The following is a 27,505-nucleotide window of genomic DNA, read 5'->3' on the forward strand; positions in this document are numbered from 1 at the left end:
CAGATTTAAATTTCCTTATATAATTTTTAAATGAATCATTTTAAACTTCTAGGTATGTTATAGCTGTACCAAACACAGTTTTATTATTTTTAAATTTACATTTAGTTATGAATGATGTGGGCACATACATAAATGCTACAATATTTTTAATTACTAAGAAATTTGTACTCTACTATGATTGATCTATTTAAAAACGAAATAAAGGACAGACACTGAACATTTTCCGGATTCTGTTTTACGTATTATCACAAATATTGCAATCCAATACCAAACTGGAACTGCCGAAAAACATCAGTTTTAAAGATTTTATATGGTATTATAAAATTTAATTCAACTCTTGCCACATTTCCTAACTTCATTGCAACACCTGCTCCAAATGACAAACGAAAGTCCTTGGTAAACATTTTAATATTTTCCTCGTAAGTACTTCCTGAAACAAAATAATAATAATATAATAAGAAACATATCTTAAAGACATTGATTAATGCCCTAATATTAAAGCACAGGTTTTAGAACTAAAAGCAACTTTTCATGAAGATTTAAAATGTTCTTCCCATAAATTGATATCTGAATTCAACAGCCACACCATTATGCACCCATCCACCAAGTTATATCAGATTACATAGTCATTGTTATGAATTACGCCTAGAAATTCAACGAAAAGTTGTAGTTAGTTGCTAGATCTATAATAAAGGATACTTGTTTTTTAGCAAGGTGTAAGGAATTTTGGTGTTTCATTGTTTAAGTTACTAATCAGATGTCTTAATGAGATATAAAAAATTGAAAACTAATACGTTTTTTATTAATAGAAATTAAAAGTGTTTGGCATAATTGCCATATGTTGAAGTAAAAATAAGGAACTATATCAATAATTTTAATGAAATAAATCTTGTAAAGAGAAATTGATTTCCAGCAAGCAATTTCACAACATGTAACGATTTCTCAAGCATTTCATGTAATTAAACGGATTAATCAAGTGGTTGAAATTTAATTCAAGAATATCTTCTACAATGTTAGGAATATGTACTTCTTTTTAAATATCAAATTGGATAGTTTTACTCTGCTTAAATGCGATATACTTTTGCTTTTTGGATTTTAAAACATTATTACGAATAAAAAAGCCCAAAGTACGATGCTGAAGCTAGCAGCTAGACTTAGCAGCCGTTCAGGGACGAATAGGCAATGGGCGCATGTGGGGCCCATATTAAAATCTGATGATAAATTTCTCCTTTAAAATTCAAAATACTGACGTCTATAGTTTTTGATAGATCAATTAGATTAAAATGTTCTTCTTTTGATTCCGTAAAAATTAATTTTAATTAGATTAATGCTACCCCTGCACCTATCTTCCTTGCAAGTCAACTGTCCACCAGACGCAAAATAAAAGTTAAATAAAATTTGGCAGAAATATTCTACACTTAGAGTAGAATTAATATGCATTTAGTTTTTGAGGAAGCGGGAAGGGTAAACATTGTTTTCTTACTTTCAAACGATCCACTGCACGCACTTATGTATGTTAAAATCCCACAAAAAACAAGCTTCGCTTGTAAAGAAAGGGCGGCAAGTACATAAGTCGTATCTAGCATAATTAATATAGTAATATAAAATATTTTAATTAAAAAAAATAGTGAAATCCAAATGCTAGGCAAGTATAAATTATTGTTACAATGATGAAAGTTAAAATTTGGAAAAAGGAAAATAGTAACACAAAAATTACTTGCCGGTGGCCCGTTGTATGCAATCGTATTAAATAGCCACATTTTTAACTTATGAGAAGCAACGCTTAAATTGCAAGATAGCGACTTACACATGAATATTACGGGCCCGGCAAGTAATTTTTGTGTTACTATTTTCCTTTTTCCAAATTTTAACTTTCATGATGGTAACAATAATTTATACTTGCCTAGCATTTGGATTTCACTATTTTTTTTAAATAAAATATTTTATATTACTATATTAATTATGCTAGATACGACTTATGTACTTGCCGTCCTTTCTTTACAAACGAAGCTTGTTTTTTGTGGGATCTTCTATACTTAGAGAAGAATTAATGTGCATTTAGTTATTGAGGGAGCGCGAAGTTTAAACTTTTTTTTTTTACTTAAGAACAGCCTCAGCCACGCAATTCTTCCCTTTAAACTCAGCTGCTGACCAGACACAAAATAGGATTCGATTGAAATTTGGAAAAAATTTTATTGTAGCGGTGTAGAAGAATTATTTATACATTTACTTATATTGTATGCATAGGATTTCTTGTGATTTTTAATTGGATTACATTTTACATTTTTCCGCCAAATAGTTTTGAATAGGCACTAATAGATTAGGGAGATTCTTAAAAAGCAAAAAGAAATTATATTAAACATTCCACAGGAAACGTAATTATTAGCTTTTATTACTTATCTGCTTATCAGTGAATAAATTAGTTTGAAAACTCTAAACTTTGTAAACAACATTTACTAGCTTATTATCATTCACATTACATCGACATAAGCATAGATTTTGTTATCTGCATGCAGTAAATGGATGTGAAGATGAGGACAAATACGAGTGCTCCATCATTAAAAATTAATAGATATTGTATATACAGAATTTTTAGATTAGTTATATTAATTTTCACATGCCTTTTTGTAATGCCTGCAATATTTTTATCCGTTATTCCGTGAACATATCCATAAAAAAAGGACCTTATTTTTTTTTATTTTTGAGCCTTGAACATACCTACCCTAGCAAATTTATTTAAACTGTCCTGCAATTTTTTGAGAAATACTTTCAACTTTGGGTACAAACCATTCTTTTTATTTAGCTAGCTCTATCTCAATTTTCTCCAAAAGCATAAAGCTTGGCGTATCCTTGTGATTCCTCTCTTTTTTATAAATTATACATTTAGTCATTTCAAAAAATTCATAAAGTTATCATTTTCATGAAGTTCTTCTATCGCTACCATAAGATCTTCAAATTTTGCAAGAATAAGATGCTATATATTGTGACGAGGTAAAAACTTCGTCCCGTGGTTTCTGGTTGTTCGCGCTTCAATGGTCGCGGAAGATGGGGAGGCAGCGCCATCTGCCTGTCGCAGCGATCATCCCGCTGATTAATTTACATCGCGGATCGAAGACGGAGTCGATACGCGCATGCGTGGTTGGCTTCGAGTCGCGTGCCGTCGTCGCCTGACGACATTCGATCGCTGGGACCTACCAAAGACAGACGCGAAAATTCTATCGGGATACTTTTCTCTCCGAACAAGACGAGTCGACGAACGTTTATAACGATTGCTTCGTCCACGGTAAGGGAATTCCCTGAGGATATCCTTGTAGGAATTTAAGTAATAGCAGTGTGCACAGGTGTATGGCAAGTGCAGTGTAGAACTAAGTAGTTGCCGGATGGAAACCCTGATGGAAATTGGGATCCAGGAGACTTGGGATTTGGACGGCATGCAGTATCGACCCGAATTACCACTAGACCTGCATGAGTAGCCTATTAGCAGGTACAACTGGCTTTTCGCGAGAAGAGCCAGTTCCCTTATTACCCTATAATACCTCTGTTTCCACGAACCGTGGGGTTCTCATAACAGCCGGGGCGCGTGGGCGCAGCGTGCTCAGGGAGCAGCCTGCCCGTGCCTTATCGTCGGGCCTCCCCGCGGACTAGCGTACCTCGGTGGATCGAAATAGAACAGATCCTCTATATCCCTACTTGGCATACCGCGGATTTAGTGGGTCCGGAAGCCCGATGCCCCGTAGACGCCGCGGACCGGCGCGTATTATTAAAGAGGAGAGACGCATTATTGACTTGTCCTCCTGGGCTCCCTGGTAACTCGAGAGATCAAGCCATCCCTGGCCATTAGGTAGTTTCTCCTTTTAGGCGGAATCGTACAGAGTGTCTAGCACCATCCCCTGAAGCAGTCTCAAGCCGGACAGCTGTGGAGAGGGACTCAGGAAAAGCAGCTAACTAGCGCCCGGTAGTTTCTCGTGTGAATTCCGAAGCTAATGAAAATTATTACCAAGAGGGAGTGCCCTATCACATAGCCTTGCAGATGTGTGCACGAGAAACTTTTATTTGTTAAATATAGATGTTACGCTGCTAAAACCCGAATGTTCATTTACCCTTCTTCAGACAGGCCAATTCCCCTCTCCGCATGCCTTGTGCGTCGATTCTGGTCACTGCCCATCCCCTGGCAAACCAAGGTCTAGAAATAGTGTTTTTCCCGTTCCTAGGCACTACCCTTAGTAGAAGCACAAAATTGGCCAAGCCGCGAAATACGACGTCACAATATATTTTAAAACATCTGAAATGCGTATGCTATAAACATAATAGAAATTGTGAATTTTAATTGTTTCAAATTACAAAATAGTTGAAATCAGGCTGTCGTTCTCTTATTGCAGCATTGAATATTGGTTAAAGTTTAATAGAGTGTAGAATTATTAAAATGAAAGTTAAAAAAGTGAAATTTGAAGATCTTGTAGTAGCGATAGAAGAACTTCATGAAGATGATAATGTTATGGATTTTTTGGAACGACTTAAATGAACAAGCTATAAAAAAAAGGGAATCTATGGGAATTGGTTTGTCGAACAATTTTTATGAATATTATAGATAATAGGACAATAAAGAGATACGTAAAGATATGCTACTATACGTTTCATCGACATATCAAATCAATAACTGAATTGTTATCATCACAATCACGAAAGAAAGAATCGAGGAAAGAATCATCTGCTGTTTATGATTTAAAATCTAAAATTGATAATAAAGCTGATGAACCAGAAAGAATCATAGATGACGTTGACTTTGTTGTTTATCATTTTTGTGATGAAAATTTTGCAACTAAGAATGCTGGGACTTTAACCAAACATTTAAAGAAAATCGGTGATGATGACTTTTCTTTATCCTCTACAATTACACAAGATTGTGATAGTGTTAAAACTAAAGATTCGTCCTTTATCATACTAAAAAAATGTTGGGAAACCTTCTGGAATGAACCTAAAAAGTCATTAAAAAAGGGTTGGTGTGACGAGTTCAATAAATACTTCGAAAGAAGCTTTGAGAAATGAGTTCTAGCTATCAAGTGGCATAAATGCTATGGAAAAAGATCTGGTAATAACTTCATAGCATCAGCAATTTGCAAGCATTCCACCTGTTGTACGTACCAATTCATTGTTAGGGAAGAAATAAAATTTCCATTTGAAGATACTGTTGTCCTCGTCTCTAGAAGTAAAGAAATTAATCATGAAATATCTGAATGTCACCGTCGACATATTAAGGGAAAACGGTGTAAACAATATGCAGAAGAATTAAGAGCTACAACGCGCCAGGCTTGCTGAAATTGGACAAATTATCCTCTACTTCCTTAACCAAATTAAATGCTGAGAACCTCAATGATGCACCAAGCTCTATGCTTTTACAGAAAATTTCAAGTGAGTTACATAAAGAGAATGATTTAGATCCGAACTTGGAAATATTTATCAAAAAATTGAAGGATCAATGTAAAGAAATCTGGAAGGGCAAGTACGTTCAGGGCTACATACAACAAATATGTGATCCTTTTTTTATCATTATGTACACAGAAGAACAAATCAAATTATTACAGGCATTACAAAAAGGCAAAGTATTTTGTCATTTAAATGCAACAGGGTCAATAATTGATAATCCTGAAGGAGTATTGAAAAGAATATATTATTATCCATTAATTTTGCCGGGTTCGGAAGAATATGGACCTATACAAATATCTGAATGCATTTCAAGTATGCATAATATTGTATATATATCACATTTTTTAACAAAGTTTGTTAGTGCTGCTAGACAAGTGACGCGCCATCGATATATTGTACATAAAGTAGAAACGGATTTTACTCTTGCTCTATTGCAGTTTGCGTGCCTTTCTTTTAATGGAATGACTCTAGAGTATTTTTTAAATGTCATTTATAACGAGTTGATGGGTGATAATGTGACAAAACGAACTATTCTTCACATATGTTCTTCGCACTTCATTCATACCGTTTTAAAGAAAATTAAACAGATATTTAATAAAAGCCCTGATGAACTACGAGTCGCTCCTTTGGCGATAACACAACTACTCCATACAACCAGTTTAACGATGGCTTCATCTATTGCAGCTAAGTTAGTTCGAATATTCGCTTCTGTATATAAATGTAATAATTTCTCTCATATTCTTCAATCTTTCGAAAGCGCTGATACTAATAATACATTATTTGATTTGGATGATATCTGTGATTTTAGTCCTGTAGCGAATGACGACAATGAATTTGCAGATGCTGTAAGATTGAGCTCTCCATTTTACAAACATTTTAATAATTGTAACGTTATTCCCGTCAGTGTGAGGTGCCACTCACACTACGGGTTTTCCCATTACCTTTGCCCGTTCTTATTTATCGGTATCAGGGCGCCAGTTGGTCAGTTGGGTGGCCAACAACCCTACGGTATCATTTGAGTCTTTCGACTCCATTTTCTATGCATCTTATACGGCCCTCCGGCCATGCATTTGGACGGTAGCGGTAGCCAGGGTCGCTCAGTATGCTAGGTCGTGGAGAGAGGGGAGGGTTCCTCACGGAAGTCCGAGCCTCGCAGACCTATCTACTGAGGGGCATACATTTATCCCTCACCACCCACACACAGGTGGTGGTGAGGAGTGCGGGAACATGCGGTATCATTTGCCAAGCATAGAGCCTGCCAGGAGCGGACCACCACGGAGGCAATGTTCGCGGCTCGTCCAGTCATAGCGCAAGCCTATGGAATTACGGAGGGCACCGGGACACATTCCAACGGGCTAACTACGCCCCTGCACAACCCACTATGCATTGGCCGGTATCCAGTCATGACGTACGTGCAGGCTGGCCTATAGCACACGCCTCACGTACGCGAACCGACCCATGGCTACTGAGTGCCGCGTCACGCGCTCACCAACACGCACGGACACATCAGCACAGTCCCATGGTCGCGTTCCGACTGCCTGCTTCAAGCGCGTAACTAGCGTTCAAGCCAGACTCGATGTTCTATTTCCCCTCCTCGTGGGGACTTATAGACATGGTCATTCTTTTTAGGACTCCCCGAGGCCGCTTCTCCTTATCTCAGGTTGCCTGGATTGTTTGGCATGGTCCTGCCTTACTTCTCAGGGTAACCTGGACATCGTTTACTGGAGCGCCGGTCTTTTCATCCGGGCCTCTGCCTGTCAACGGGGTCTATCCTTGACGTTAGCTATACTCCTCTCGTGAGCCTATCTCACGAGTCGGTAACGTAGGGATTAATAATATCCACTGTTCGGTAGCTTTTATACTTTTTATTCGGTATCTCGTATACGTAACGGGGAACTTCGTTACATAATATTTACGAAAGAATATTGACAGAAAAGTCAGAGTTAACAAATGTTCGCAATCCATATTATTCATTACCCTTTATAAAGTATGTGTACTGCTTCCTACTTCCGTATTATCCAATATAGTCGGGAATTTTAATAAAAAAATTTGGGTTATTAGTGCTTACTGTCAGATATTCTATTTTTGCATTATAGAAGTATTGGACAAGTCTTAGAATATTTTTATCTACGACGGAACAATTTTTTAAGGTAATAATTCCTCTCTGCAGTGCGAATTTTTATGGAACCATTCAAAACTTTTGCATTTATCTCAATTTTCATCGAAACTTGAAATTGTTTGCAAATTTTGTGTTAAAGAGTTAATTGCAGCCCAGATTCTTCCTGCATTTGCTACAAAATATTTTCTTTGTTCGAATTTGAACCTGGCTTAGTGTCGCGTAATGGTTTTTGAGAGCAGAAACTCAACCTCAGAAATTCAATAAAATAAATACTTCTTTTCATTATTCTGTCTACGGATAGTGATAACTTAGTCACTGAAAATCTGAATTCGTAAATATTGTAAATATGCCCAAACGGAAAGCAGCAAAAAATATCTAAAATGGACGAATCTAAATCTACCCTGAATGAAAATTTAGAATGTGATGAGGATGATGAGTATGTAATAATACGTGATGCAGAAAACTTATGTTCTAATAGAGATTTTGAGTCAGATGATGAAAATTCTAAGTCGAGCATTTCACTTTCAAATGTATCATACAAATCTATTTTTCATAATTATACCGGAAATAAAAAAAAATTAGAAGCAAATCATAATTTTTCATGGAGTGAAGGAGAAAAGCATTGGATGGGGAATCTAGATGATCAATTACTTTTGAGCGATGAAATACAGAGAGAAATATCGTCAATAACCTGCAGAATTATTTGAGCTTCTTTTTTCTTTAGAAATAATAAATTATGTCATCGAAGCTTGTGAAAAAAACGGATTTGATTTATCTATAGAAGAACTGAATATTTTTTTAGGAATATTATTGCTATCGTCATATAACATACAAAATGATCAAAAAGAGTATTGGGAAAAGGACTGTCTCGTCTCATGCCCTGCTGTTTCTTTAGCAATGTGTCGGGATAAATTTATTGAAATAAAATCTAACACAAATTATTCAAAATCTTATGATAAAAATGATAATGAAAAAGCCTGGAAAGATGGGACAATTTTTCTATTTATTTAAAAAAAAATTCAACAATTAGGATTTTTTTAAACCGCTCTTTCTGTGGATGAAATGATGATTAGATTTTTCGGGCGCACATGTCTAATATAATATTTGCCCTACTAACCTGACAAATATGGTATAAGGGTTTGGGGATTGTGTGGAGCGAATTGATATATTCTCAATTTAGACATTTATTGTGGTAAAAACGATCAAAGTTTTGGAATAAATTTATCTTCGTGTCCACTTGGCTCCAGAGTAGTCTTACAAATGATCAATCCACTTTTAATGGGGCTATCAAAAAGAAAATTTTCTAACTATCATATTTAATTTGATAATTATATTACCAGTCCAAATTTAGTAATTCATTTGAGTAAATGTGGTTTTTGATCGACAGGAACAGCTTGTAAAGACAGAATAAAAGGAAAGCATACATTTGAAAAACAAGCTCCACGAAGATCGTTCAAAGTAAGTCCTGACAAGAATAGTTATATGAATTTTGTCAGTGTGATTGACTCAAAAGAATTTTCTATTCTATCTACAGCTGCTGGTGTGACTTCTATCAAACTAATTAAAAGATATTCACAAAATCTTTGCAATAGAACAGAAATAGGATTTCCTTTTGCTTTCACGTTATACAATACATGGAACTGATTGACTTACATGGTTTTCGATGTACGAAAGCTTCACCAAGCATTAGTTTAAAAAAAATGGGCATTCAAAATTTGTATACGAATGATTGAAACGTCAGTCACAAATGCTGTAACAACCTGGAACATTTGCAACAAACATCAAAGTACTGACAGGAAAACAAAATATCTTTGTAAAGAATTGAGTAGAAGGTATTTATCGAACTCAAAGTTGGTTAATATAAAATCCGACCAGTACCAGCAGATTTTGCATCAATTACGGCAAATACTATTACTTGCACTGTTTTCCAAAATTGCATTCTGGAAAAGCACATAAAGTAAACGATCGGATAATCGAAAATAGAAAAGGTAGAAAATGCGAAAAGCATTCGTTTAAAAATGATAAAATCAAATAAAACTAAAAAAGATACATAAAACCAATAAATTGTTCAAGAAAAAACGCACAAAACAGACTATTTATATTCGTCGACCTCCATGCTGGTGATAGTTGGGCAACGTGAACTTTATTTACGGCAAACAGACGATGAAACTATTGCATATTAATACAAAATTTACCAGAATAAAAGACTTTGAGAATTAGCTAAAGCACAGATGAGAATTTTTCGGAAGAGTTTTGAGCTATTTTTCGATTTTGCAAAAATTTTATTTGCAAAAAAAAAATCTGCAAAATTTTTTTTTTTTAAATTCGGTGAATTGGTTGAAAGATTTTAAGAATATTTTCCCTTTTGACAATTCACTGATAAGCTTGTAGTTTTCGAATAAAAAATTCATCAAAGTATTAGTAAAAATGTTACGATTTGGACACCATTTTTAAAATACTAAAGCTTAAAATGAATTCTTCAAGTATGTATTCTTTAACTTCAGACGTTTATTCCACGGGTTAAAAAGGTCCCAAATCAATTGCTAAAGGAAAAATCTTTGAAAACCCGAGTTAATAAAAAAAGAGTAAAAAAATCCTCCGTTTTTTGTGTTTAAATGAAATTTTCATATAATTAGCTATGTTATAGCAATTTCGATTTTATCATCGGAAAGAACAGGTTTCAAGCTTTAAAATTATGTATTGCCTAAATTTGTCTAATGCTTATAACATTAGGTATAAGCTCTGAAAAACCGGTGCACGGTGAGTGTGGCATTCTCGGCCGAAACGGGTTAAACTGGTAACATTTAAATTGAGTTAAATAATTTTATTAAAACGTTAGCGTACTATTTACAATTTGAAGAACAATTCTTATTGTGTTAAGATGATTAAGATGTTCCACGATGAAGACAAAACTTCATTTGAAAAAATATAAAATACAGGGAATAAATAATTTCCCCATCAACATAGTTATTTAGTTTATTGCGCATAATGGTGCTAAAATTTTGGCATTTTGGAAATAAAAAGAAATAGAACTTTTAATATAAAGGATAAATTAGTCAGTCAAGTATATCTTCCAAATTTTTAAGAGTATTTGTTTCTTTTTGGTATTAAATTACTCGTTAACGTTTGCCCGAAGGCGCTATAATGCTCACTTTTTTAAATTTATATGAAAGGAAATAAATATTAATCTTACACTTTTCGTTTGGATTTTTTTTGTGTATTTCAAGAAACTGACTGGGTTAAGCCCTTAAGCACACTGAATAGAATAAATTTAATCCTTCGTAAACAAATCGTATCTTCAATAGTTTAGAACAGTTCCCTGATATCCTGTTAGTTCCCTTGTCTGCTTGTTGAAGACGGTGACGCTAGTAACATTCACCACTGCTTCATATACAGGGTGTAACAGCAATGATGTTTTTAATTTTAACCACATATTCTTGAGCATAAACTAAGGCGAAAAGTCCGATACTATGACACCCTTAAAAGCATCATTGCTTCGATAAATCAATTTTAAACCGTTAAATCAGCGTTTTGATTCAACAGAAAAATTACTTTACTTTCACTTTCGTTGATAGTTCCCCTCCAAAAAATAAAAGAAGTTTGTACTTCTCTGTCGATCCGTATAGTCGTACACGCATATACACACACGAACGTAACTACGCCGATTATTAATATTACCTCCTTATGTCTTACATTCCTAATCCTGATACTGATGAAATTCATTTTCTGCCTATTTTTAAAGGACTCTCGATAGCACCCATTTAATTGAAAAGTCTGGAGAATAATACGGCGTAATTCGTAGATTAACTTTCAAGTCGTTTTATCTTTTCGGTAACGCGACATATGAACTGCTCTAAGGTAGTCAAGAAATAAGTATTATATTAAAAAAACTATTATAAGAAATTGTACTTTTTGCCTGTTTTTGGAAATCTCATTGTTTTATCAGATAAAGAAGTTTGCTGTATCATTGGAAGAGCAAAATGATTCGAAAATTGGTTTTCAAGTAAAGCCATAGTCTTATCTCGAAATTTCGGTCTAATAAATGGAGAGCTTGAAGGATCCCTTTAAGAATAAATGAGCCTTTTTTCATTTTAAAAAAGGTCAAGCTACAAAATTAAGAATAATTTTTTGTTAATGCTGTAGATTATTATTCATAGTCTTTGCACGTTCTTAGGTATATACGGCGAGATATATCCTGTCCAACTTATAACCAAATGTTTTAAGGAGCGTATTTCAATAGCGGTCAACACTTTTCCACATCACGCTGGTTACCTGATCTAGCACCGAGTCCTGAGCAATAAACCGAGAACAATCGAAGAACTCTAATATGCCTGATACTCTAATCACTAATCCAAAATTACAATTTTTATATTTTTAATCGAACATATTTGAAATAATTATGAATACATTCCTTGTATTTTTAACATGAAAATGAGTCCAAATTCGACATTAATCGGTCCATTATTTCTTTTAGTTATACCTTGTACAGTTGCTACTTTATTATACAGGGCGTTCAAAAAGTCCTTGTATCCCTAGTTATCACGGAAACTAAAGGTTTTAGAAAAAAATTGTGAAGTAGGTATATTTAATATTTTTGAAAAGCTATCAAACTGGATTATTGGCTTAACCTTGGGTGATGTACTGAAGGTCATATGAAGGTCACAAAGAGATTTTTAAATGGATTACCCTATTTTTTTATTACATAATCTTGTAGCTTATTTCAAGGGCTTTTCAAAACACTACGACAAAGTTTGATTCCATCCAGTCGTTTGTTAGATATTTCAATTCCAAATAACAAGAGTGTCAGGCGTATTCGAATTCCGCACTTCATTTTAGAATAAACATCTGATGTAAACGATAGCCCAAATAATCGATATGATTTTATGCGAGGAATCCAATAGAAACTGTAATTTCTATTCTGACTTTGAAGTCATTTGAAGGTCATAAGAGGAATTAGAAACTGAAATGGATAGACACCAGTAATTAAAAAATTATTTTCTAGGGAAGAAACGTATTCGCAAAATTATTTTCCTGTCAGTACTCTCTGATGTTTATAAATGCTGCATATCATAGTAAACCATCCATATGTCAATAACTCATCGCAGTCTAGTCTTGAAAACGTTTTCTAAGTTTACTATTTCACGAATTTACTCGTATTGATTTATTAATTTAGGAGGTTACTCGTGGGAGGAAGTTTACTGAGAACCGATAATCAGTCTTTTTTACGATTTTGTCATCATTGTATTTTTTGACGGACCTACCTAAACATTCATTATGGCACAACTATCTGAGAAGGAGCGTCTATCTCTGCTAATGATGTGAGAATGGGGCGATCAGCAAAGGAGCTATAAAAAAGTAGCTCAGTTATTTAATGAGCAATTTCGAAATGAGAATGATAAGATTCCTGTATCTACAGTTGCTCATACAGTTAAATATTTTGAAAAGACAGGCTCTGTTAGTAATCGTTCAAGATCTGGTAGACCAAAATCAGCAACAACTAACGAGAAATCACAACTGATTTTACAATCTTTCATTGAAAATCCACACGCTTCCATACGTCATGTTGCCCTTGAACAAAATATCTCGACTGGATCCGTTTCTAAAATTGTGAAATTAAATAAGTGGCATCCCTACAAAATTCATTTACATTAAGAGTTATCAGAAAATGATTACGACAGATGTATTGAAATTTGCGAAATTATGATGAATATGATCGACAATAATCCTCTATTATTAAACAACATTGTATTTTTTGACGAGTCAACATTTGTAATTACTGGCAATGTTAATAGGCATAATTGCAGGTACTGGAGTGATTATAATCTTTACTGGTCAAGGGAAAATCATACTCAAAATCCACAGTCTGAATGTGTGAACTGCCATTTCTAATCATCAAAAAGTCGGTCCTTTTTTTATAGAAGGTACTATGAATGCTTTTAAATACGAAAAAATACTTCGAGAACAAATTGTTCCAGCTATTTTAGCCTAAAATAATAATCAAATAAGTGAAATTTATTTTCAACAATATGGGGCTCCTCCTCATTATGCTCGAAGTGTTTGTAAATATCTTGATCAGGTGTTCCAAGGAAAATGAATAGGACGAAGAGGTTACATTGAATGGCCGCCACGTTCGCCCGACTTAATACCTCTTGACTTTTTCCTATGGGGCTATTTAAAATCTAAAGTATACGCAACTAAACCAAAAATTCTAGATGAATTGCGTATCAGAATGGTGGATGAAATGAAAGCGATACCCTCAAAAATGTATCAAAATGCTATTAAAGATTTTTACACCAGGCTGGGTCATTGCCAAATTAATGAAGGAAAACATCTCGAACATTTGTTGTAGGCCAATGCATATTTTGCCTTAAGAGATCAGATATCTAATATTAATTGATAGTCTGGGTTGAGGTCATATTCAATTATAAAATTTCCACTTCTTTCCATTTCTGCGGTAAAATGTAGAGATACTGTTTCTAATTCCTTTTATGACCTTCAAATGACCTCAAAGTCAGAATAGAAATTACAGTTTCTATTGGATTCCTCGCATAAAATCCTGTCGATTATTGGGACTACCGTTTACATCAGATGTTTATTCTAAAATGAAGTGCGGAATTCGGATACATCTGACACTCTTGTTATTTGGAATTGAAATATCTAACAAACGATTGGATGGAATCAAACTTTATCATAGTGGTTTCAAAAGCCCTTGAAATAAGCTATGAGATTATGTAATAAAAAATAGGGTAATCCATTTAAAAATTTCTTTGTGACCTTCATATGACCTTCAGTACTCCACCCAAGGTTAAGCCAATAATTCCAGTTTGACAGCTTTTTAAAAATATTAAATATACGTACTTCACAATTTTTTTCTAAAACTTTTAGTTTCCGAGATAACTAGGGGTACAAGGACTTTTTGAACGCCCTGTATAATAAAGTAGCAACTGTGCAAGGTATAACTAAAAGAAACAATGGTCCGATTAATGTTGTATTTGAACTCATATTCCTGTTAAAAATACAAGGAATGTATTCATAATTATTTCAAATATGTTCGATTAAAAATATAAAAATTTTAATTTTGGATTAGTGATTAGAGTATCAGATATATTAGGGTTCTTCGAATGTTCTCGGTTTATTGCTCGAGACTCGGTGCTAGACAAGGTAACCAGCGTGATGTGGAAAAGTGTTGACCGCTATTGAAGTACGGCCATTTAAAACATTTGGTTTTAAGTTGGACAGAATATATTTCCCCGAGTGTACATGTGTCTTATTTTCGATCGCGTAATCGCCCTTCTAAATTTATTGCATTGTCCTTTCTACGACAAGCTTTATAAAAATAAGAAATAATTAGAGTTGTATGTACATTATCGTGAGCTTGTAATGTATTTATTCAATGGACAATCATACTTTTGCTTTTCTCAAAATGAATTGCAGAATAAATGAGTCAGTGACGCTTGAAGATCTGAGAGTACGGAAAACGCGGAATAATAAAACAAACGTATTTCTAAATAGAATTGGGTGAAGCTAATTATAAGCAAAGCTATTCTTCGTGTATATTGTCCTAAGAATCTTGAATTTTGTATGAATCTTTTACTTTCTTAAATATAAATAACTGAAGCTGAGCGGGGCACATACAGGGTTTTTCTCTAACTCCGGCATATAGGAGATTCGTGTTAGTTGATTATAGCACTCGGTTAGATGAAATCGGAGGACGCTAATTGGTCAACCTTGTGTAGTGCCAACTTAAAATGGGGCATTACCAACATATGGAAAAAGAAAATGAGACAAATCCGCCATCTTGGTATGTAGAAGTGTTTACTAGCTAGTCATAGCAGAAAGAGGTGTAAAATGGAGAAATGTCAAAAATAATGGGGTTAAGGAACAAAAATGTAAATACATGAAGTGATCCTTAGAAAAATATTAAACTAAGGATACGTAAGAAAATAATTAGAGTTTAATATTGTAGTTAATTATGTTCTTTGATATAATAAAAAGCACTTTTTAATCAATATTAATTCTCAATTATTTGTGTTAGATTAATTAACATAATAAGGGTCTTATTAAATTGCACAATTAATAAGACAACGAGAGGATGCACAGTGTGTCACAAATACATTAAAGCAATCGAAGAAGATCAGGTAGTAGCGAATCTCAAACAAATAATGGATTTTTACCTGTAGACATGCTTGACCATACTAAATTCCAGTGTACTTATAAACAAATTGATTAGACGCTGAAGTAATTTATAAATAAAAAATTAAGGGATTAATGCAGCGCACAGGTTTTAAGGTATGAAACATTGATTGTCATTAAAGTTTCATACTTTAATACCTGTGCGCTGCATTAATTCCTTAATTTTTTATTTATAAATTACTTCAGCGTCTAATCAATTTGTTTATAAGTACACTGGAATTTAGTATGGTCAAGCATGTCTACAGGTAAAAATCCATTATTTGTTTGAGATTCGCTACTACCTGATCTTCTTCGATTGCTTTAATGTATTTGTGACACACTGTGCATCCTCTCGTTGTCTTATTAATTGTGCAATTTAATAAGACCCTTATTATGTTAATTAATCTAAAACAAATAATTGAGAATTAATAATGATTAAAAAGTGCTTTTTATTATATCAAAGAACATAATTAACTACAATATTAAACTCTAATTATTTTCTTACGTATCCTTAGTTTAATATTTTTCTAACGATCACTTCATGTATTTACATTTTTGTTCCTTAACCCCATTATTTTTGACATTTCTCCATTTTACACCTCTTTCTGCTATGATTAGCTAGTAAACACTTCTACATACGAAGATCGCGGATTTGTCTCATTTTCTTTTTCCATCTGTTGGTAATGCCCCATTTTAAGTTGGCACTATACAAAATTGACCAATCAGCGTCCTCCGATTTCATCTAATCGAGTGCTATAATTAACTAACACGAACCTCCTATATGCCGGAGTTAGAGAAAAACCCTGTATATATTTATCTTTATATATATATATATATATCGCATGGATTAGCTGTTGCGTATCTTCCATCATCAGTCGTCTATAGCTGGATGACTATAAGTTTTACTAAAAATGCAAGTTCTTTATGATAATTTGCATAAAGATAAACATTTACTACATCCAGTTTCATCTCTATTTCTGATAGGAAATACGTATGTAGCATTATACGGGGTTTGTGCCGTATGCCTTGTATTTCAAGCGTTACGAAATCACCTTTTTGACGATTTTATTTCACACACAATAATAATTGCATTTAAAGCAATTCCCTTATAACGACAAGATGAAATGTTCTCAATTTTATTTTTCCAATACTTTTGTGTAGTTGTGATAGGAGAATAGCATAAGTGGGGTAAGCTTTCGCATTAGACCATATTTTGACACTGAAAAGAGGGAACACATTAGTATGAGCCGCGAGAGGCTAGCTTTCTTCCCTACAGCCCTCCTTACAAGTTTCGGTTATCGTCCACCTCAAAAACGCGGGATAATGAGAGATACGATGTTATTTCTTATCTGATTTCAATTTTTTGGGCTTATTGAAATCGTTAGATCGGATACCTTGCCTTAAATAAGCCCATTTTTCATTTTATTTTGCATTTAAACATTATTAACGCAATTATTTAAACAATTTGATTTTTCTTTTGGTTTTTGTCAAATCCGGCTTTCTCATGACACGGTACCTGTCCTAATGATTCCAACTAGCCTAAGAACATTGAAATCGAACGAAAAATAACGCCGGACCATTACCTTTCGTTTTTCCTTCCATAGTGTTGGTAACATACAGCTTGAAATTGTATAGATACATATTGCTTGTTAAAAGGATAAAAAGTTTAGAAAGCTTCCTTATATTCTGGAGCAATTAAAACAATAATATTTTTTTTAAGTACTTTATTGTTACAAATCTTTATGAGATCCCACAAGAATAATAAGCTTCACTTGTAAAAAATTTCAACAAGTACATACATATCCTAGTAAATATAGTAGGCTAATAGGAGATAACATTATTAAATCATTCATTTACTAAACAATACAAATAATATTATAAAGTAATTTTCCTATGAATAAAATCTACCAAACACGCGCGCGCACGTGCGCGTACTAGAATTACAAATATTTATAATAAAAAAACAGTGAAATCAATATTGCACGCAAGTACTATAAATCCTAGCTGAAGATTCTAATATATTAATTCCGAATATAGTTAAATCGAAATATGGTAAGTAGTTGACTTAGACTATCCATCGTAAAAAAATGTTCAAGAAATTTACATCACTAGAATGAACATATGAAAATGAAAATGTCAAATTGCTTATGAAACCATAGTAGTTAAAACATAATCAGATGCATACATTCCTAAACAGAAAAGTAACTGAAATTTTATATCTAGAAACTAATATCTAAACCAAGAAGCTACTTGCCGAGTCCGTGCTTTATGAAATGACTAAAAGTGACCAAACTTTTTTTAATAACGATAAACAAGGTTTTTATGATAGTAATGTAACGATATAGTATTTGTATAAAATGCACGAGCCCGGCAAGTAGCTTTTTGGTTTTGAAATTAGTATCTGTAGTGGGATTCTGTAACACTTAGCGACAACTTTCAATATCGTTAAGTCCAGTTACCGACAGAAATCACTAAGTACGATTCTGTAACACAGAGTCACCGATGATTGTCGCTAGTAATGTCGGCACTGTCGGTAGCCTACTGAATCCTACCGAATAATAGTAGCTTTTCGTTTTAAGAAAATTCTCAGCTCAATCTCAATTAAGCGATGTAGTTACGAACAATTGAAGTTAATATAAAGAGTACTAAACCGAGTCGATCAGCTGAAAATTGAGATTTAAATGAGTTTTTTATTGAAAGGAAAACTAATAATATCGTTATAACTTAACAACGACCGAGATAGATATCGCTAGAGGTTCAACGGTATTAATATAAAATTTATCCGAAGAATAACTTTAAAAAACTTTAGCTTTTCCTTGGACGCGTTCCACCAAAGACTCACAATGCTCGTAATAAATAATACATATCACATCAACTATTATATTATGAGTATTTTTGGCCTCAAGTGGGTCGCTCCCCCCTTAATAATAGCTATCGGTATCGCTAACTACCGACAGAGTTATCGCTTGCGCTAACAAATGAGCAATTCTGTAACATTGGCTTAACGACAATAGTCGGTGCAACTTATGTTTGTATGATAACGATAAAATTCGTTAAGTTTTTAGGAAAGTTAATAATGTTGGTATATGTAACACCAACCTCAATAAGAATTTCTGTGTTACTTGACTAAATCAATTTTGACTATAGCAATTTTGAAAATAGCAAAATTATCATATTTTATTTAAACGAAGTATTAAACTTATAAGTATATTTGAATCAAAATAAGCATTAAAAATTAATGTTCTAACATTTTTTTAAGTCAGACAATGTACAGTTAGTGCCTGTGTGTGCTATAGTTAAATAACACAATTAATTCTATATTTTATAGAAAATTCCTGCATGTATGTATACATGGTGTAACGAAACGACCGCCTTTTCTCGTAACTAGAGGTTCGGAGTGACAACCTGAGTGCACGTTTAAAATTTTGTTCGAATCGTTCAAGGGGGTTAAAAGTTATTTCTACTTAAAAATCACCCTTTTTTCGGTCCTTTTCGAACGGCTTTAACTGCACAATGGAAAATGGAAAAAGTGAAAAAACAATTGATGAATACCCCCCTAGAATGTAAAATTTATCGTTCATACGCGATAATACTTTTGCTATTTTTGAAATTAATTTGGCTATTAGATTAACTTCATAAATAGCGAATTCCTTTTCATTACAATTCCAGTTCAATTCAGTATAAGCATCATTGACTGAATTGATGAAAAGAACGAGTTGACACAATGAAGGAAAGTATCAGAAGCTAAGAGTCGCGCGAGCGCACTGATAGTTTAATAGGTAATGCATGAGGGCAATCTCTTTTTACTAACGAAGCTATAGAGAATGATTCAAAATCAATGCATTGATGATAAAGAAAACTAAACTTGTCTATTTAACGTTCTCCAAAGTCCTTTAGATCGAAGTTTTTGAGAAAGCTTCAAACTAGCTCCTCGATGATTTCCAGAAAACACACTATCACTGTTTTTGCATTTAAACACTCGCGAATTTAAACAAATTAGGTATTAACCTACGCTTCTTCAAAATACTGGTCAATTTGACTCTTTTTCTGTTTGAAGTAGGCTGACAAAGAGTGGTCGAAACCAATTATTGATTATTCTTTCTCTCTGTGTCTCTCTCTTCAGCCTACGTCAAACAGTTCAAAAGTGTCAAATTAACCAGTGTTTTGAAGAAACGTAGGTTAATACCTAATTCGTTTAAATTTGCGAGTGTTTAAATGCAAAAACAGTGATAGTGTGTTTTCTGGAAATCATCGAGGAGCTAGTTTGAAACTTTCTCAAAAACTTCGATCTAAAGGACCTTGGAGAACATTAAATAGATAAGTCTAGTTTTCTCTATCATCAATGCATTGATTTTGAATCATTCTCTATAGCTTCGTTAGTAAAAAGAGAATGCCCTCATGCATTACCTATTAAACTAATAGTGCGCTCGCACGACATCTTAGCTTCTGATACTTCCCTTCATTGTATCAACTCGTTCTTTTCATCAATTCAGTCAATGATGCTTATACTGAATTGAACTGGAATTGTAATGAAAAGGAATTCGCTATTTATGAAGTTAATCTAATAGCCAAATTAATTTCAAAAATAGCAAAAGTATTATCGCGTATGAACGATAAATTTTACATTCTAGGGGGGTATTCATCAATTGTTTTTTCACTTTTTCCATTTTCCATTGAGCAGTTAAAGCCGTTCGAAAAGGACCGAAAAAAGGGTGATTTTTAAGTGTAAATAACTTTTAAAACCCTTGAACAATTCGAACGAAATTTTAAACGTGCACTCAGGTTGTCACCCCGAACATCCAGTTAGGAGAAAAGGCGGTCGTTTCGTTACACCCGTATATACAATATAGTTTTTATTTGAATATAAAAAATTGGAAAAATATTAAGTTTTATTTCCTACGATTTTTATTGTAAGTTTTAATTTATAAGGTAAATTTATTGTAAGTACTTTTCTATGATTTCTAAATATTAATTTAAGAAATATTTGTGACATTTATCATATTTACTTTTTCGATAAACCTCTACCGATGCCTATCTCGGTCGTCGTCAAGTTAACGATAGAATTCGGTAGCGACCCCGAGAGAGACATTTTTAACGACAATTATCGAAAATTTTGTGATACAGAATTGTTGTTAGCGATATCTCTTGGTAACTCGAGTCAACTACCTAAAGTTGTCGGTAACGTGTTACTGAATCCTTATAGATGGAAGTTACAGAATAGCTCATTTCGTTACTGCAAGCGACAACTATTGGTAGTTAGCGATACCGATAATCGTTGCTGGGAAGTTATAGAATCCCACTACTGGACATAAAAAATTTCAGTTATTTATATATTTAGTAATGTAAATTTCCGACTATATTTTAAATACTATGATTTCATAAGTAATTTGACATTTTCATTATCATATATTTATTCCTGCGATGTTAAATTTGTGAACGTTTTTTTTTAAATGAACAATCGCAGTCAATTGCTTACCCTATTTTGAATTTAGCTATATTCGGAATTAATATATAAGAATCTTTTGTTAGGATTAATAATACTTGTCTGCAAAATTGATTTCACTATGTTTTTTAATTATAAATTTTTGTAACTCTAGTACGTGTTTGATAGATTTTATTAGTAGGAAAAAATTACTTTAATATTATTTGTATTTTTTACTAAATGAATGATTCAATAATATTGTCTCCTACTAGCCTACTATAATTACTAGGACTTGTATGTACTTGCCGAAATTTTTTACAGTCGAAAGCTTGTATTTTTGCGGGTTTTATTCACCGCGGTTTGGTTTCAAAAAATTGCCATTTAGACATTTGGAAGTTTATCGAAAATCAAAAAGCGATAAGGCCCCTTGAATTTAGTCTAGTTTAACAGCATCATTCCGTCTTTTCTTTTACATAGATTGGCAAGATTGTAGAGCGCCCCGAGCAGACTAGTACCGTGTTCTAAAATTTACTGCCAGTACTGCGGACATCATTATATCTTTATAAATAATGAAGCATTGAAAGAAGAAAGAAAAATATTCGCATTGCTGGGCACTGAATTCAAGAACACGGCCTAGTTTACGACTTTATTTAACAGGAGGTACGAACGCCATTTTGGATTTGTTTATGTCAATAAAATTGGAATGTACCCTTCTTTGATAGAAGAATAAAATGTGCTGAATCCCATATTTAAAGAAACTATATTATATAAAAAAATAATTCCAAAGGTAATGTAATTTTTAAAGCCTCTCGAAGGTATAACCTCCCATTAACGGGATCCCTCACACGTGCTTTACCGACAGTATAAGTCAATAAACAATTAGTTTAATAAAATTCAAATGCGAAGTAAATTGAACAATCGGGCGTTTGTAAGACAATGTGCTAGTCCTAACGAGTCAAACGATCTTAAAAACACTCAAATTAGTTGAAAAATAACGCTGTACCATTGTGCCGCGTTCTTGAAGAAAGGTTACTTTTGGTTATTTCCACTTCAAGAACGCGGGAGAGTGGTACAGCGTTATTCTTCATCCAATTTGAGTTTTTTTAAGCTCGATTAACTTGTTAGAACTGGCACCTTATCATAAAGATGTCCGTTTCTTCAATTTGCTTCGCATTTGATTTTTATTAAACTAGTTGTTTATTGACTTTTGTATTGTTGGTAAAACAGGCGTGAGTGATTCCGTTAAGGCTATACATGCGTTGCATAGCCAATCGTATCTAAATTATGAAATTTTCTGTTTTTTTCCAACTGTTTTATTGCACGAGTAATTCATCCAGCCGTGAAGTTGTATTTGAAAAAAATATTTTCAAAGATTCTTTATCAATGCAATTTCCAACGCTTAAGATAGGGCGAGCGCGACTCTCTAGTGAAATAGAGTTATATATGTAATTACAAAATTGAAAGTAGTACTTTACTTATTCTGGTTATGATAGAAAACCAATTTGTAAATTATAAATAATTTAAGTGTTATTTTTATCAATATTTTTGAAACAATTATATTAACAGAAATACGCATAAGATTTGAGTAGTTGTCACATTTCCATGCAGAATATAGACAAGCACGAGATTTAACATTTTTCACGAGTAATAATAAGAGATTATTATCGGTAATATACACGTTTTTGATGATTAAAAAATTGCTATTAATTTAAAATATATTACTACAGTTTTTTATTGCTTTGTGCAGTCATTGCAATACAGGACATCATAAATTTCTTCACAATGTGTTGATCGCCCATTAGGCTACACGTTAAAAGTGCCAATTTCAAATAATTATTTCTTTCTTATGTCATCGGTAACACATCATTCCAAATTTTAGTAGATTATTCCTCTATGCCTAAATAACCTTTCTTTAAAATTTTAAATAATTCTGAAGAAATTTTAAAGAAAGGTTATTTAGGCATAGAGGAATAATCTACTAAAATTTGGAATGATGTGTTACCGATGACATAAGTAAGAAATAATTATTTGAAATTGGCACTTTTAACGTGTAGCCTAATGGGCGTTCAACACATTGTGAAGATATTTATGATGTCCTGTATTGCAATGACTGCACAAAGCATTAAAAAACAGTAGTAATATATTTTAAATTAAAAGCAATTTTTTAATCATCAAAAATGTGTATATTACCGATAATAATCTCTTATTATTACTCGTGAAAAATGTTAAATCTCGTACTTGTCTATATTCTGCATGGAAATGTGGCAACTACTCAAATCTTATGCGTATTTCTGTTAATATAATTGTTTCAAAAATATTAATAAAAATAACACTTAAATTATTTATAATTTACAAATTGATTTTCTATCATAACCAGAATAAGTAAAGTACTACTTTCAATTTTGTAACTACCTACAACTCTGTTTGACCAGAGAATCGCGCTCGAACCACCTTAAGAAAGATATATATGTATAAACTTAAATATGAATGTATATTAAATAAGCCCTCTGAAATGTTTTTCCGCTCCCCTATCTATATTATATGCTTTTAAGAAAAAACAGCAAAATTCAGTTTCTTTTCAAACGTTAAAATGGTGCTACTCTTTGAAATAACTTTAAAACCGCTACATTAAATCCGCAATCTCGAACTCTGTTACTATGACGATAACATAGTAATTGGTGACCCTAAAAAATCTCATGAAGTATATAATTTTTCCAACGAGAAAAGTTTCTGGAAAAAGGCTAATTAGTTTCGGAATTTAGCTTAAAATAGACACATAAGTATATTAACAATTGACTTTTCAAGTGAATTATAGGAATGAATCCATAAAACATGCTTTAACGACTAAAATAACTATTTAAAAATAAAAATTTAATAAAAAAAAAATTTCAAAATAATACCGAAATTTAATCGGAAAAAGTATAGTTCATAATATTGTATTTAATATTAATATACTATTGAAATATGTTACTGTTTTTTAATTGCTTTGTGTGTGTGAATAATTCATAATTTATTACCTAAATATAGCTTAACTATATACAACGTATCCAAAGTGTAAAATAGATATTAAAAAAATTAAAACTGTAGGCAAATAACATTAAGGCTTATTGGCATTCAGTAGTTGAATATAGAAATTTTGCTAATTTCAAAATGATCATAAAATATTTATACTTACGTAATTTAAAAGTAAAGTTAGATAAATTTCCTCCATTAATGAAACCATGAAGTCGAAACATGTCACTAGAACTAAAACCTCCTGGTCTGAATGGTAATGGTGTATATATGTGCAAACCTAATGCCCAATAAATTTCTCCACCCATAAAGTCTCCATCGCAACAAGGACCACAACTTCTGGTTTCAAATCCTCTTATATTTAATGGTCCACCAAGAAAAAATCGATCAGCAATATTTATTTTTAAATCGTTATTAATTCCTCTCATTAGACCGAATTGAAAGCCTAACTGAAGTATCTGTAAATTAAAATATTTTATGAATATAATTATTCAATATAAAAGTTATAAACAATTTCGTTTTCAAACTTACAATATTTTCCAATAATAGCCAGTTATTCTGAAAAAGAAATTCATTTTTTAAAAATCCAATATCTCCACCTAATCCAGCCAGCTCTGATGTCAGCTGTAGAAGTGACCCGTAGCTTGGGAAAATTGTTTCATTTCGTTTATCTATTGAGCAAATGTACTTTAATGCTGATTTCAGATTAAAACCGCATTGCTCACGAATTGTAAAAGCTACTTGTTTTGATGTAGATAATTCTCTAATTACAGCTTCATACTGAAATTTATGTTTCAAAGCACCAGCCCGAATTGAGTTAAATGCTAGATCTATCAAAAATCCATAATCACACTGTTTATATCCTGACGATGGATATTCACTTGATGCGTTAAAAACACTCCCAGTAAATCTATCATAAAAATAAGAAAATATTCACATATAAATACACAACTGACCGAATTAAGCTTTTCTATAAACATAATATATGTAGACTGAGCTAAGAGCAATTATAAGGACACTCCTAAAGAGAAAGGATAAAATGATGTTATACCATATACATATTTCATTTAATGTATGTGTAAGATAGAGAGCAATGACATCTCTTAATAGGTCTGTTTCTTTTTCTCTGCATTGCTGCACTAATACAATAACTTAAACTAAGAAAACATGTTTGCTTATTTCAACTAAGTGCATCAGTTCAATAGTGCAAGAAAAAAGAACAGATCCAATAACTATCACCATTCTCCATCTTCAAGAGGGTACCTCCTACAATAGGTGAAGTAACCATGGCTCAGCCTATATATATTATGCCATAGATGTTTCCTCTGTATTTAAACATCTTGATAATACATCTGTAGTAATACTAATCTTAATTAAATATAAATTATAATTTTTACTGAACAGATGAAATAACAAAGTTGAAGCAGTCAGCCTTATATAGTATACAAGACACTTTTCTAACAGCAAAACGTAGCATTCAAATTGTTTGACCTTAACATCCTCTATTATCATGTTTCCTGATACCTGAAATGTACTAAATTTTTCTATGTCAGTTGAAGAAACTATACTCATCAGTAGAAGTATTATTTTTTCTTAATTGATCACAATTATTTTATATAATACTAAATTAAATAAAATATAAAGTACTAAAGTGATTTAGTTAAACAACAGAAAATCAGCAACTGCTTTGCTTTTAGAAAAATGATTTGTATAATAATTCTTATTAATGCTTACAACTATCTTGCAGCTTTATATCAACTATTATTCCTGTTATTGCATTGTAGTAAGATTTTTGTCTCATCCCTCTGATTCCTACATGGTATTCTGGTGAGCTCGTATGAATCATTAAAAAGTAACAAAATTTCAATGATATCATTATAATAGGAATATCAGTTGATCTGACTTCATATGCCTACTTAATGGATAATGCAGCAACTGAATGTAAAAACACTTACATAGGTTGAAGTCTGTTGCTATAAATAGGTTTGATGATAGATACATTGAAATTTGTTGAGTTTTTATTACTGTATGAATATTCCATTTGAATCCTTTCTGCTCGTCCAAACATATTAGGTGCTGTGGCTCCAATCATAAGAGATCCCTCATTGTTCCCAACTGTAGTCTTTATTCCACCCATTAACCTCTTCATTTCATTGACGATAAATGTGACCTACGATTTAAAATCTTGTAGTTTTTGAAGAGTAAATAGCATTAAAAATAATTATAATATACTTATGCAATAGAGTTTTTAAAAGGCTTAATACAGAAATTACTTATTCTTTGTTGAAATAGTTTGTAATTATTTAGACCCACTTCTACACCTTCTGGGGTAGCATCTGGACCTTGGCTTGTATCAATATAAATTCCAATGTTCTTGAAACATCCTAATGCTTCTAATTTGGCCCGTACATTATGTGCTTTTAGAACAACATCTTGGAAATCATGTGCATTAAATAATTCGGTCACTTGAGCTTTCACAATATCATCTTTGGTTCTTTTGAGTCCATCAATATGGACTTTATCTACACGCACCTACACGATAAATTAAGTAATATATCAATATATTTCTCTAGTTTATTTACAACAATAATTTTTATGTTAATTAAAATAGAAACCTTCACTTCCTCTAAGTTTAATGGTTTTGATTCCATGGTACTATGTTTTGATACAGATTTAAAATCCTTGTTTTGCAGAGCAGACTATAAATGAGAAAAATGGAGTTTAACAAAAATTAAATATAATAATTCAATATTCTTATAAATTTTTTATACACAATATACAATTTTATACATAAGCTTTAATCAAAATTTTTGACAATCAACTTTTAGAAAAAATGGTCAAAAGCTGATAACAAAATTAATGTACCACAATGGAAAAAAACATTATGATATTTAATAACATGCAATATGATATATGAAGCTAATGGCTTCAGTGTCGGTATTTTTAAAATTATAATACTAGCTTAAAACATTATTAATTCAAAGCGCTTAATTATACCTATTTTTAATTACGTACAAATTAATAGTTAAAAGCTCTGTAAGACTAAATTAAAAATAATTTATTATTTTATCAAACATTACCTTTGCATAAACCGTGCCCATATTTTACCTACTTCTATATATTATTGATAAAATCTTATGTGTGTGTGTGAATTATAAAACAGTTTCTTATAAATCCTTCAATTTCGCTGAAATTAATATAAAACTAACATTTGCAAAAACAATTAAAATTTATCGTTCCTAAAATACCCACCATTATAGCTCGGCTGAAATTTGCTGAATATCAAAATGAGCAATTTACAGCGGGGATTGGTGGAACAGCCAGAAAATCATATTGGCAACAAAAACCTGATCCAA

The 27,505-nt window shown here is 32.5% G+C and overlaps 1 protein-coding gene across 1 annotated transcript; it reads right to left on the reverse strand.

The window, feature by feature from the left end:
* On the reverse strand, positions 1-27,505 carry LOC136781195 (sorting and assembly machinery component 50 homolog B). The gene is made up of 8 exons (XM_066739994.1): positions 27,402-27,505; positions 27,230-27,336; positions 26,765-26,848; positions 26,463-26,681; positions 26,105-26,319; positions 24,681-25,059; positions 24,313-24,607; positions 1-430 (listed from the first exon to the last, which is right to left on the reverse strand). The coding sequence occupies exons 2-8, from the start codon at positions 27,248-27,250 to the stop codon at positions 246-248; spliced, it is 1,398 nt and encodes a 465-aa protein (XP_066596091.1). The 5' UTR covers positions 27,251-27,336; positions 27,402-27,505; the 3' UTR covers positions 1-245.

Source organism: Prorops nasuta, unplaced genomic scaffold, assembly GCF_024137725.1.
Source record: "Prorops nasuta isolate Cenicafe-Biocafe unplaced genomic scaffold, Cenicafe_Pnas_1.2 PNAS00022, whole genome shotgun sequence".
Taxonomy (NCBI): domain Eukaryota; kingdom Metazoa; phylum Arthropoda; class Insecta; order Hymenoptera; family Bethylidae; genus Prorops; species Prorops nasuta.